The sequence below is a fragment of the Cyprinus carpio genome, chromosome A5 (genome assembly GCF_018340385.1).
Source record: "Cyprinus carpio isolate SPL01 chromosome A5, ASM1834038v1, whole genome shotgun sequence".
In the NCBI taxonomy this organism is placed as follows: domain Eukaryota; kingdom Metazoa; phylum Chordata; class Actinopteri; order Cypriniformes; family Cyprinidae; genus Cyprinus; species Cyprinus carpio.
Window position 1 is genome coordinate 1,774,298 of NC_056576.1, and position 15,091 is coordinate 1,789,388.

The 15,091-nt window shown below is 36.7% G+C and overlaps 1 protein-coding gene across 3 annotated transcripts in view; it reads right to left on the reverse strand.

Moving 5' to 3' along the window:
- Positions 1 to 15,091, reverse strand: part of LOC109053098 (netrin receptor DCC-like) — a 199,352-nt gene that overhangs the window by 52,220 nt on the left and 132,041 nt on the right. For all 3 annotated transcript variants that reach the window (XM_042751244.1, XM_042751241.1, XM_042751233.1), the window contains exons 8-12: positions 11,199 to 11,355; positions 9,240 to 9,394; positions 7,865 to 8,013; positions 7,520 to 7,658; positions 3,992 to 4,041 (exon numbers count right to left, since the gene is read on the reverse strand). In XM_042751244.1, coding sequence (XP_042607178.1) covers positions 3,992 to 4,041; positions 7,520 to 7,658; positions 7,865 to 8,013; positions 9,240 to 9,394; positions 11,199 to 11,355 — 650 coding nt within the window. The remainder of the gene's footprint in view (positions 1 to 3,991; positions 4,042 to 7,519; positions 7,659 to 7,864; positions 8,014 to 9,239; positions 9,395 to 11,198; positions 11,356 to 15,091) is intronic.

Below are 15,091 nucleotides of genomic sequence, written 5' to 3' on the forward strand. Positions count from 1 at the left end.
CTACAGTATAACTGAAATAAAATGTATTTAAGGCTATATAAAAATAAAAAAGTAATAAAATGATGAAAGCACATTACAAAATTACTAAACAGAAATAAAGCTGAAATACATTTAAATATAAATATTGCATGAAAAACAAACCTAGATGAAAACAAGGAGTGTTGCCTTGTTGAATTACTAAAATTATTAAAACTAAAACTGAAAATGGAAATAAAATTTAATTGAAGGTATAAAAAACAAAAACTAATAAAAATTACAAAAGCTCAAAGAAAAAAAAAAATTACAAAAGCTCAAACTAAAACTTAAATAAAATAAAAATCGGTAACACCTTATTTTAAGGTGTCCTTGTTACATGTTACATGTACTTGATATTATAATAACAATTAAGTACATGTAGTTAATTAATATTACCCAGTACTTAAATGCATAATTACACTGTAACAATGACACAAAATAAAGTATAACCAAAAATTCTCACATCTAAAAATACAAGCTCATTTAAAACATTAATAACTCAAATATTATATAAATACTATTATATAACATTGTTGCATATTTGTATGTTTCTGACCCTCGTGACCTTCCTGCTGAAGCTCAAACGAAGACACACACAGCAGATCCACTCACTGAACAAACTCTAATTCAGTCCCTACAGACTCATTTCAGTCACATCAGATGAAATACGACGTCTATCCTGATGAGATCCAGACAGATGACAGAAACAGCTAATAAGAGCTCAGCGCATCAGAAAGCAGAAGAGCGGAGCTGCTGTATTAACACTCCGTCGTCAGCTGTGTGACAGAGAGCAGAAACTGCTGTCCAAACACTCACTGACCATAAACTCCAGCATCACCATCACTATAAAACCCTACAGGAGAGACGTGAGCCGGCCAGCGGACGTTCATATCCCATACATGTTCCTGATGTGAAACATAAAATAAAATAAAATAAAATAAAAAGGTAATTCTGTCTTTTTATCTCACGAATCAGATTTTTTTCCTCCTCAAAACTGCGAGATGTAAACCCAGAATTTTGACTTTTTTTCCCTTGGAATTAGTTTATATCTCATAATTATGTTTTTTTTCCTCATTATTGTGAGTGTATATCACAATTCTTACATTGTATCTCACAATTCTGTCTTCATAATGCAATACTGATGTTTTTTTCTTAGAATTGAGAGTTTATATTGCCATTCTGACTTTATATAACACAATTCTGATGTTTTTTTTTTTTGAATTGCAAGTTTTTGTTGCAATTCTGAGTTTATATTTGTCACAGTCTTCAGCTGGTGTGCCCGGGAGGGCCACCAGATGACACTGTCTTTTTGTGAGTGTTGTGTTTGTTTGGTGCCATGTGCTCTCTCCTGTCTATTTTCTGACCCTGCCCATCTTGTTACGTCATTATTGTTTCAGTTGCTCCACCTGTGTTTCTCCCTTTCCTCTGGACTCCATTCCCCTAAACTCCACTCACCTGTTCTCTCGTTACCTTATTCCTTGATTTAATTTGTCCCAGCTGTTTACCTGATTGCCTCTTCTTTATAAGCTTCCTGTGTTTTCTGTTCTGGTCTCGTTTGTCTCATATATGTACCGGTTCGTGCCTTTGATGTCTGGCTGCCCTGTGTTCAGTTGATAACTACTTGTAACAATGAATGCTACTCTGGTTTTTTCCCCTTCGGGGTGGTTTCAGGTGTGATTTTGTTTATTTTGGTGATTTATAAATAAAGAGTCCTCATCTGCCTGCACTTGAGTCTTCGCCTCTTACGATCCGTGACAATATTTTGCAATTCTGATATTTTCTGATAATTCATACGTTTTTCTTGGAATTGCGAGTTTAAATTCTGACTTTATATGTCACAGTTCTGTTATTTTTTTAATTCTAGGTCTGTCTCAAAATTCTAAGTTTATATTTCGCAATTCAGGTGCATTTTCTTGGAATTGTTTGTATTTTTAGAGTTGAGTTTTTATCGCAATTTTAAGTTTATATCTCGCAATTCTGACTTTATATATCGCAATTCTGTGTTTACATCTTGCAATTCAGATATTTTTCCTAAAATTGTGAGTTTATGTCACAGTATCTAGCAAACTCTGTCTTTATATATTGCAGTTCTATCCGAGTTTATATCTTGCCATTCAGACGTTTTTCTTGGAATTGCGAGTTTATCTCACGATTCTGACTTTATATGTCGCAGTTCTGTCATTTTTTTTTTTTTTTTTAGAATTGAGAGTTTGTATCACCATTCTAAGTTTGTCTGGTTATATCTTGCAATTCTGGTGCTTTTTCTTGGAATTGTTTTTATTTTTAGAGTTGAGTTTTTAATCATAATCCTTATTTTATATCTCACAATTCTTAAGTTTTTCTTATGTAGTATATATATTAATGTAACTATGTATATATGTACACACATACAGTTTTGATATTTCACGATAAGCATAAATCTTAAAAATAAAAATGTCATAAAGTCAACTATTTTTATCGTCTTAGTCTTTTATTACACTGTCATCCACTTCCTCTCGTCTGTTTTGAAGCACATAATTAATCTGCTCGACTTCATATTCCACATCACTCTGATTCATCAGACGAAACCAGCCTGTCGACTGAATCCTAATGGAAAGAAAAGCGAGTTAACGACTCATGAAATCGATAAATATTTAAGATGCTGGCACTGTTGCTCGTCCCGTCGCTCCCTGACCTGCCCTCTCTCTCGCCAGCTGTATCTGTTTATAGAGGCCATCCGTCTGATTCACCCATTAATAACCACTAGCAGCGCAGCAAATGATGCACAAATAGACAGTTTAATTTTCCAGTGAAAAATGAAAATGTTTCCGTCTGAAAATGACCCTGCTGAACATGATGCATCGCTGTGGCTCTGCCGGCTAGAAAAGAGCAAGTTTTGTGAAATATAGTTGTGAATTCGCACCGAATGTCTCAGTCTTACATTGCCATTGCATTCATATTTCATTCTTAAGAATATCAGGGAGAATCATTAGCGTCAGGGTCGCAACTGCACAACCCTGAACACATTGCTGATGTGTGATAGAGACGGGCGGCTGCTCAATCATCATTCTGCAGAGCGTCAGACAGACACAATGCATTCTGGGCTCTTTTGTTGGTCTCTGGACGGGCAGAAGCGCCGCGGCACACAATGAAACCCAATTTCCTGTAATAAACGATCCGTTATCGGGCCGCTCAGACAAAGCAGCTCATTTCAGTGCGTGAACACAGTGTTACACTAGAGGAAACACACGTTATCCAGAGAAGACCCACGACACGCTACACCAACCCTGTTAACCAAAACCAGTCAATAGCGCTTCATACAATGCTGAATGTTTCAGAGCAGCTTCACAGTGATGAAACTATCCTTCACTGGAATGAAGCTGAATAAAATCAAACATACAGTAAATATAACTGAACACCGAATCATTTTAAAAAACTGAAATAAAAAAAAAAAATCTCAAAAATTACTACTAAGCTAATTCTAAGTAGACTTATACTACTATTATTATATATTATAGTACATTAATGATGTAATTATATAAAATATAAAAAAAAACAACAACAACAAAAAAATACATTGACTTGATAATATAAAAATATAAAATATTCAGATCAATTATTGAGGTGACAGAGACAAATTCCTAGAAAACAACAGAAAATGCCTTTAAATATTAAAAAGGCTAATTACCATACTAATGAAATATAATAATGGATGTGTGATAGAGTGCAAGCTCCTCGTGATGATATGATCACGCGTGTAATATCCTGTCACCCGTGTGAAACCACATCTGTCCTGAAATGAAATCAGTGCAGGAGTGTTTCTGACCTCGAGTGTTTTACACAGATCTGTTCATTTACACACATCTGAGAGCCTGCTGCAGTCAGTCCAGTCAATTCAACCCAGTCCTCTACAGTTCGGACTCTCCATGTCACCTGTAGTGTTCTTGTGTTTGCTTCATCATTAATAGTGAGTGAATGCTGTTGAATCATAACTCACCCGTGAGTAGACGACCTCCAGTGAGATGTTCTGCGGTGAAGCGCTGGGCACTGTGGACACACAAACACACACCACAGTCATCAGGATCAACACTAATGTGCCCCACGGGTCACCTAATGGCCCTGGAGACAGTTAACTAGTTTAGTTAAGTTAGAGAATATATCTCTCTCCAGCGGGACAGCAGCGGACGGATGTTCTTCCATCAGAGGAACACAATCAATCTGTAAATGAGGCTTCAGATAAACAGGCCGTATCTGAGACGCTCTGCAGGTCAGGAGGTTATCTGAAGACTCACTGCATGAGTTTGGACTAATAGTATGGAGACAGGATTAACCTAAAGACTGTGTGTGAGAAAGTGTGTGTGTGTAAGTGTTTATTTGTGCATGCATATGTGTGTGTGTGTTTGTGCATTAATATGTGTGTGATTTTGTAGATGCATATGTGTGTGTGTGTGTGTGTGTGTGAGTGTGTGCATGAATACATGTGTATGTTTGTGATTTTGTGCATGCATGTGTGTGTGTGTGTGCATGAATATGTGTGTATGTGTGTGAGTTTGTGCATGCATATGTGTGTGTGTATGTGCATGCATGCATGCATGTGTGTGTGTGTGTGTGTGTCTGCATGCTCATAAATGTTTGTGCGCGAGTGTGTGTGTTCATGAATGCGTGTGTAGGTGTGTGATTTTGTGCATGCATATGTGTGTGTGTCAGCATGCATATGCCTGTGTTTTTGAGTGTTTGTATGTGCATGCATACATACATGCATGTGTGTGTGTGTGTGTGTGTCTGCATGCTCATACATGTGTGTGTGCGAGTGTGTGTGCATGCATATGCATGTATGGGTGTTTGTGTATGTATGCATGTGTAATTTCGTTAGTGTGTGCATGCACGTGCATGTTCATGAGTGTTTATGTGATTTTGCCATTGCCACCCCCCCACTGAACGTGATTTGCGATGTGTGTGCATGCATATGCGCGCATACGTGTGTGTGCATGGATATGCGTGTGCATGATTCTGTGTGTGCATGTGTGTGTGTATGTGTGTAGAATGCCATCACACAATTTCATTAGCGTGACACGAGGGCCTTTAATTAAGCAGTGAAATGGGAAAGGAGCAGCAGCGGCTCATTTGAATCATTCTGCCGCGTGTCTCTAATGGAAGCTGACACGCAATAAATTCCCACAGCCTCTTAGAGCCGCACTGAAGCTAATGCAAAGAGACACTGCGGCCAATGAGAGAAAGACACGTGCGGGTTGAGCTGCTTGCACAGACATCTGGAGAAAATCACGCCAATATGAGACAAAGAATCAGAGGAGTGCATGATGGGATTGGATCGGAGCAAGTGGGAGAATGCAGCAGGTCTGAGCAGCATGTTAAGGAGCTCGTGCTCGTCTCGCTGTCTCTCTTAAAGAGCCACGTGCTGCATCTCCTCATTTTACGTCAGCTATAAACCAGTGCTCGACTGATGGGATTTTTAACGACTGGTGCTGATTTCAGCACTGCAGGCTTTACTAACATTACAGAACAGAGAAATTCACAAAATTAATTATTATGTCAGGCTTATAGATTAAAATATACAATAAATATAATATAATATATTTTACTGTATTCCTCATTTGTAAGTCACTTTAGATAAAAGCATCTCTTAATGCTAAAATAAATTAATAAAATAAAATAAAATGTAATGTGTCCATCCACATCTCTGCATCCCGTGACACTGCATCCCAATCTGCAGCATGACATCGACAGACTCCATTCAAACAATTCAAGCTGGGTGATGCTGATAAGAGCCGGCGATTGAATCTTTGACAATTACTGCAAACATAATCCTGAGGTTAACACATAAATCAATAGCCTGATGTTAGACAGCTAATGAGAACGGCTGCTGGGAAATATAACCTGCTTTACCTTTCAAACACTGCTGCGGCATTGAGCTGCTGCTAAAACAGTTTGCCTTCAGGCTACAGAGAAACACGAGAGATGAACAAACGGATGGCACACGCCTTTAACATCACGAAACTGAAGCTTTTTATTAATATTTTATTAATATTTGTATATATGTTATTAATATTATATATAAATATATATATATATATATATATATATATATATATATATATATATATATATATATATATATATATATATATTATAAATTTTTTACAAATATTTAATTGTATTAATATTTTCAAAAAACAGTTTGTGTTCTATGTTATTAATATTTTAAAATATATTTTCTTTTTATTTTTTAAAATATTTTATTTTATTAATATTTCTTTTAAACATTTTATGTAAGGCTGTTTTATTTTATTAATATTTCAAAATATTTTTATTGTAGAATTTTTTTAAATATTTAATTTTTGTTTTATTTTATTAATATTAAAAAATACATTTTATGTTTACATGTTATTAATATTTTAAAATATATTTAATTTTATTTTATACATTTTTTAAAACATTGTATTTTATTTTATTTTATCTTATTTTATTTAAATTTTTTTCATCCAAACAAAAAAGCGCGCACAGCTTCTCCTGGACAAATCTGATGCACCAGTACCAGAATGCATTGTGACAAATTGAGCCAAGATGGCGACTATGAATAAATATATTCATTTTTTGATCAGGAAGGCATGTGTGTGTGTGTGTGTGTGTGTGTGTGTGTGTGTGTGTGTGTGTGTTTTCTCTCTCTCTCTCTCCAGGGACTCTAACTGAATTGGAGGGAAGATCCCGGCTGCTTCTTGCATGGAGACGCAGTGGAGCTGCAAACAAATCAAACGTGTCTCAAACGTCTCATGTCAGTCTGTCAGAGTTGAGTGACACGCCGTGAAATTGATTGACACTTCAGATGTGACGGCCAGAATATGACTGTCAAATCAAAGCCATCATTAATGTGTGATTAAGTAGATGGCTTATGGAAATATCTCCTGATGTTGTGACCTGATGGCAGTCATGAATCAGACGACTGGAATATGTGTTCAGTGATGAAGGGACAGACGAACGGACAACGGGAATCACGAATGAAGAGGGTTATTATAGTTAACTAAAACTAAAATAAAACCCCATAAAAGACATGTTTGATACATGAAATCAAATTAACTCAACTCTAACTTAGTTAACTCGTTAAATAAAACAACAAATTCACCTAAACTTTAACTAAAATGGAAAATATAAAAATAAAACCTGATTTAAAATATTGATAAAAAAAACTGTAATAGTATATAAATAATCTGGGGAAAGTAAAATTAAAACTAAAACTGTAAAAAAAAATTAATTACTTGAAATAAGATAAATATTAATTGAAAAGAAAAATGTAAAGACATTTATTTCAGCTATTTTTTATTTTCATTTAGAACGGAAATAAAATTAATAAAAACTATATAGCCAGTGAAAATAACAAAAACAAAGCAGAAAATATAAAAATACAAAATAATTCATAATATCAATTTAAACTCTAATAAAAAGTCTTGATATTAAAATAACACATTATAACAAAAAAATAAAGAAATAAATAAATAAACCCTGTTCTTACCGTCTGAGAGCGTGGTGATGAGCATGTCTTTATCGGAGAGGCCGGGACCGTGACGATTGACCGCCAGCACACGTAACGAATACTCCGTGAACTTCTTCAGGCCCTCCATCCTGTAGCTCTGACCCACCACCTCCACGTTCTGAAGAAACACCGCAGTCAGAAAACTACATGCTAATGAGCCTTCAGTAAGCCTTCACCGACCAATCACAGCCCTCGGCCGCCAGCAGCTTTACAATCCAGCATGCTTTTAGAAACAGGTCAGACTTCTGTCATAATACTAATAAACAGACATGTTATAATAATATAATAACCAGGTTTATATAGTTCTGTGGCTGTGAATCTGACCTGCTCTTTTCCGGTGGAGGTCTCGGTCCACAGCAGCCGGTAGCTCTGGACCGGGCCGCTGGTGTGAGACGGAGGATCCCAGGACGCCTGGATGGACGAAGCAGACGCAGCTTCTGCCCGCAGGTTCTCCACTGGACCGGGAACCAGAACTAATGAAGGATCACATTACCATCAACAGATGAGACACACAGGCTCTTCATGTGTCTGAATGCACTGCAGAATCATCGTTTGTTTTGGATTTGAGATTTTGCTGATTAGTATTCATTGTGTTTAACTACAGTATGCTTTGTTACAGTGAACACCTTTTGTACTTAAAAACAACAAAACTTCGAGAAAATACTATGTAGACAAAACATTTTTTACAGAAATGACACCAAAATTACTAAAACTAACTAATAAAAGATAAGTATAAAAATACAAGGCAAATTATTAATAAAATTAATTTACTTTTTAAAACTACTATAAAAAGTTTCAGTATTTTTTGTTGGGTGTTTTTGTCATTTTTATTTTATATTTCTTTTCTTTTATATGTGCCTATATAATTTTTTAAGTTTTAGCTTTTCATTTTTTTTTTGAGTTTTATTTATTTTAGAACCTCAACCTAAACTAAACAAAAATGAGAAATGTTGAAATTAAGTTTATTTTGCAAAAATGAGAAATGTTGAAATTAAGGTTATTATTATTATTAATTAAGTTTATTTTATTAAGTAATTATTATTATTTTAGTTTTTTGATGGTGTGTGTGTGTGTATGTGTGTGTGTTTGCATGTGTGTGTGTGTGTGCGTGTGTGTGTGTACGTGTGTGTGTACGTGTATGTGTGTGTGTGTGTGTGTGTGTACTTTTTGTGTGCGCGTGTGTGTACGTGTGTGTGTGTGTGTGTGTGTGCTGTGTGTACATGTGTGTGTGTGTGTGTGTGTGTGTGTGTGTGTGTGTGTGTGTGTGAGTGTGTGTGTTGCGTGTGTGTGTGTGTGTGTGTGTGTGTGTGTGTGCGTGTGTGTGTGTGTGTGTGTGTAGTGTGTGTTGTGGTGTGTGTGTGTGTGCGCGTGTGTGTACATGTGTGTGTGTGTGTGTGTGAGTTGAGGGTATCAGATGACAGTAATGTTTGTGTGTGTATGTTTGTGTTTGTGTGTGTGTGTGCGTGTGTGTGTGCAGCAGATCTTGTATGTGTGTGTGTGTGCGCGCGCGTGTGTGTTTGTGTTTGCGTGTGTGTGTGTGCAAGTGTGTGTGTACATGTGTGTGTGTGCGTGTGTGTGTGTGTACGTGTGTGTGTACGTGTGTGTGTGTGTGTGTGTGTGTGTCTGTGTGTGTGTGTGTGTGTGTGTGTGTGACTGATGTTCTGGTGTATATTTCGAGCTGAGTTGAGGTGACTCTTACTCTCTGGTTGTGTGGACAGTCGGATGGCCTCTGAACTCTCTCCGGGCCCCTGCTCGTTATACGCCACCACCCTGAAGGAGTACGTGGCCTCCGGTCGGAGATTACTGACCGTCAGCTGCAGACCCTCGGCCTCCGTCACATTCACGCTGCGCTCCCTGTCAAACACACACACACACACACACACACACACACACACACAGATTAATGAAGAGACCGCAAACAGAGCAGCGTTGGAACAGTCAGTCAAATTCAATCAGATCTGGGCTCATGAATGCATTAGTGAACACACTTTGCTCATCTTCACATCATGTGTTTGTTAATTTGACCATGTTTTCATTTATCAATCAGAGAATAATGCTCTCAGCTCAGCTGTACTGTTTTAATATTGGTAAATGTTATAAATGAACACTAAACATGAAAAATAAATGTTGTACACAAGCAGTTTTTGTTAGTTTGTGTTTACTACTGCAGTGAATCATGTCAGCATTTAACACATTACAATAACGTCTCTTTTTTTAGTATTAGATAATGCATTTACCAGCATGAAACTACAATAAGGACTATATTTTTTTTTTATAATATTTAATTCATCTTTGTTAATGTTAGTTTATTAAAACATTTCTTTTACATTTGAGAATGCATTATACTGACTTTAATTTTTGGTTCCACTTCCAATATATAACAAAAAATAATAATATTACTAAAAATATATTAACAAACATAATATAAACTGCAAAATATCAAGATGTAAACTGAAATCAATTATTTTTTCTGTAAACTATTGTTTTGAAAATCTTCAAATTTTTATATATGTTAGTGGTCAATCGATTAATCGCATCCAAAATAAAAGTTTTTGTTTACATAATAAATGTGCGTGTTCTGTGTATATTTATTATGTACATATAAAGACACACACATACAGCACATATTTTGAAAATATTTACATGTATTTACGTGCATATTTTTATATTTATATTATAATCATATAAATATATTTAATATATAAACATAAAAATGTTCTTATATACATGCATGTGTGTGTATGTAAACAAAAACTTTTATTTTGGATGCGATTAATCGCAATTAATCATTTGATAGCACTAATTTATATATATATATATATATATATATATATATATATATATATATATATGGACAATATACTGTTAATAATATACTAACATAAATATAATATTTTAATTAATTAATATATTATTCTTGAGTATTATTCACACACGTGGAATATAAAACAACAATATACTGTTAATAATATAATTAAATATATTATTTTATTATTAATTGATAAAAAAAATAACCACTACTGTAGATTTATAATGCATTGGTAGCTCATATAATGTAGTAAACTAACTTTAGCATAAAAAAAAAAAACACCATTATAAAGTAACCTGAGTTATAATGAGTCTGAGGCGGACAACAATACAATAAAGCAATAAGCCCCAAGAAGCCATGGTTTACAGTGAATACACGACGTGAAGCAGAGTGCCTACAGCGCCCCTTAGCTGTTATAAATTCACTGTAAACCACGGCTTCACGGGGCTTAGTGCTTTTATACAACAGTTATTCCAAATATGTAGTAAGGTTTCACAAAATAAAACAGAGCAAATAAAGAGTAATGATGTTAATAAAAAGTATTCTTCCACCAAACAATGTAGTTCCTCAGAAACAGTTGTGGTTGCAACAAAGTGGTTGCCAAGCAACACACAAATGTAAACAAAGATGTATGTTACTTTGTAGAGTAATTTATAACAGCTTCGAACACGGCTCAACCAATCAGAATCAAGGACCTGAACTATCTGTTTTATAATAATATTTCTACTACACATTTGATGCGTTTACAACTGAATATTCATAAGGAATGGATTAAGAAGTGATTGGTTGAAACATGTAAGGCCATGATATTATTGGTTGATATAGTTTCGCCCACAGATGAAGACGTACCTGTTGATTCCCTCTTCGGAGAAGAAGACGGTGTAGGTCAGGACGGTCCCGCGCGTCTCCTCCGGGGGGCGCCAGCCGAGGCGCACGAAGCGGCTGGACACGAGGACGGGGGCCACATCACGGGGGGCGGAGGGGAGGACGCCTGAGCTCGGGGACACTGGTGGGGGAGGAGAGGAGTAAGTCAAAGAGGAAGTGCGGGGCAACGGGGGCGCATAGTGCTGGGGGGGCGGGGCGGTGGGCGTGGCCTCTGTGACCGGGGAGGGAGGGGCAAGAGGGAGGGAGGGGTGGGGCATGTGAGGGGGAGGGGCAAACACAACAGAACAAGAGGAGAGTGATCGATGGAATGAGAAGATAAGGAAAGAAAACACACACAAACAGAAGACATCAGGAAGAAGAGAAAAGAGAGCGATAAGGAAGATCACAGCATCAGAGATCAGGCAGCAGTAAGACACGGAGCATCAACACACACACACACACACACACACACGAGCAGCTGTGAGTCAGAATGAGATGACAGACAGAACAAGACAGCATCGAATCCAGACTGGGATGAAATAAACATGAATTCTGTCCTTCGGACTCAGTTTGGACTCTCCGTTCATCTCAGTCTGGAGCCGTGAATCTGTTTATCAGTGTGTGTGTGTGTGTGTGTGTGTGCTGACAGTGACTTCAGAGTTCTGATGAGGTTCTCTCAATGCCACACGACACATTCACACTCAAACACACACACACTCTCACCAGGGAATTACTGTTAACACACACACACAGTGAAACACACGGCAGGTGTTGTAGTGATAATCAGAAGCGATGTTTGCTCACAGACTCTGATTAAACACTCCACTGAAGCCAAACTCACTCATGCTACTACACTACTGGCCAAAAGCTTGGAATAATTAATGATTTTTTTTCTTCTGCTCACCAAGGCTGCATTTATTTGATAGAGTAAAATTATGAAATATTATTCTAATGTAAAACAGCTGTTTTCTGTGTGAATATCTGTTAAAGTGTAATTTATTTCTGTGATGTGCAGCTGTATTTTCAGCATCATTACTCCAGTCTTCAGTGTCACATGATCTTCAGAAATCATTCTAATATGATGATCTGCTGCTCAAGAAACATTTCTGATTATTATCAATGTTGAACACAGTTGTGCTGCACAATATTTTTGTGGAAACTGTGATATATTTTATTTTTCAGGATTCACAGATGAATAGAAAGTTCAGAAGAACAGCATTTATTTGAAATAAAATCTTGTCACATTATACGTCTTTACTGCCAATTTAATGTGTCCTTGGCGAATAGAATATTAATTGATTTAAAAAAAGCACTTTTGTAAGGTAGTGTACATTATGTAACAAAGTCGGTCAGAAATGGGAGTTTTGCAGCGGTCCAGACTGTCAAATGTCCTGAACCCTAACAAGTGCGCTTTCAAATACAGAATACTGCAGACTGTAACCGCGCAGGACGCCTGGAGTTTGACGCTCATCGCTATGGTAACAGTGTGGGATCATTACGCCGAACAGAACACTCCGGCACAGAAAGCAGCGCTGTAAAAATCTGAGCAGGTGAAAAGGTGCTCGTTCCTCAATCTGAAAGACAGACGAGAGAAAGTCTTTGAAACTGACGTCAATGTCAAGCTGAAGCGCCGTGAATCACATCAGATCATCAGGCACTCATGGAGTCCATCTCTTCCTGACCGCTGCTCGACTCTCATCTGTACATTCAGTCGAAGCAAACACAGCGCTCAGGAAAGGTTCGTATGAAGCATCTTCATCATGAGACTAAACCAGCAAGACTTTAATTTCTTAGCTTTATTTTCAATCCAACATTTCAGCAATTAAAGAAAGAAAAAAAAACTTTTCTTTTGTCAATTGGTGAAATTATATAATGTTGAACGGTAATGTTGTAAGCTTTCAGAAAATATTTAAATATCTAACATGCAATTTATGGGGAAAAAAAAAAAATCACAGGATATTCGTAATTATAATTAATTTCCACATCCGTGTGAAATGAAAGCTGCAGTGTGTCAGAAATAGAAACGAGACGCTGGTCAGGTACAGATGCCTGGTCTTAATAGGACACGTCTAATTTTATCACATCACACTGAACACATGTAACTAGGAGGTAAAATGCTTTAACAAATCCACAGCACTTCATTTCAAGCACCAATTCTCACTATTAACTAGTTGCTTATTAACATGCATATTATACTAGCATATTGGTTGTTTATGAGTACTTATAAAGCACATATTCTGCATGAACATACACTGGACAAAATTATAAACAACCCTTGTTTTTGCCACCATTTTTCATGAGCTGAACTCAAAGAAAGCACACAAATCATGCTGTCTAATCAGTCATCTTGATAGTGAGTCGAGCCACACCTGTGAGGTGGATGGATTATGCACTGCCTTAGGCGGCTCACTATGTGCACTGAAAACCAGATTTCAAGTCAAGTCCGGCTTTATTGTCAATTCTTCCACATGTACAGTACATACATTGTGAACAATATTTGAGAGAAACAGGCCTTCCAGATAGTGTACATACAAATTTTGCCTAGCAAAACAGTCTTAGAGTGATTTCAGTTTTTGATTGCTGGGAGTTCTTCAATGGCTGTGTGAAGTTGCTGGATATTAGCAGAAAAATGGAAACAATGGGGGCAATCCCAAAAAAAGACATGTCCGGTGCGTTGCAAGAACTGGGCTGTTTTGTTCCAGTGTATTTTAGCTAATAGTGATGGTCGTGGATGAATGGCACAAACAATGAGTTAGGAATCAGACCTTAAAAATTATTGACCGGTGTGTTGTACCATAAACCGCCAACATGGAACACTGACTGAACCCACACGACGCCATATCTGCCCTGTACAAGTTAATGCCAGATGCCAATGTGAGCATGCCCCTTCAAGTTCGGGTACGACGACGACTGCAGCAGCAAGCGACGATGATCAAATTCAAATCCAAATTTGCAGTTGGTTTATGCCAAAGATTGTTGCAGCCTGTCTGCCCTTGATCCTTGGAGGTGAAGATGCTGGAAGGTCCTGGGCTGGTGTGGTTACACGTGGTCTGCGGTTGTAGATGTACTGCCAGATTTTCTGAAAGTAGATGGGTAGAAATAATCACGGAAACAGCTCTGGTGGACATTCCTGCAGAGATTGAACGCTCCCCTCAAAACATCTGTGGCATTGTGCTGTGTGAAAATCTGCAAATATCGTGGCCACTATAAAAAGTAGATGGTATAATCATAAAAGTAAAGAGATTAGTTTAGGTTTTTTTGTTGGTTATTTGTACATTAACAGTCAACAATAATTCTGCTCTAATGAACCTTAATAAATAATAAGTCAACAATAATTCTGCTCTAATGAACCTTAATAAATAATAAAGCATGTGTTTAATCTAATTTAATTTTAATGTTTTAATTGCTTATAGCTCATATGAATTTCTCTAAAAAAAGCTTTTAAAATCTAAAATAGCACAACTTATATTACAAAAATCAGTCCAGATCCAAACTCTTTTCATATGCATTAACAGTCATCACTGTATATGTGTTTCATCGAATTTAAAAACATTGCTTAAAGCATACATAGCAGCATAATTATAAAAAGAGTGAGAAGATGAATGAAAGCCTCCAGCACTCTTTTGTTTAGATGACTTATATTCATTCAAAAACAGCCTTCATACATAGAATGATGGTGAAAACGCGTTTAGATGAATTAATATAATTCATCTAAATAATGGTGAATGATGTTTATTAAATAACAAAGTGTGTGTTTGTTTATCTGAAGTGAGCTGCACAGGCTTTCCTCGCTGATCAAACCTCATCATGACCTGTGTTTCAAACACTACACGACTGAAAACTGAACATCAAACGCAGCTTCAGCTGAAGCCACTTCC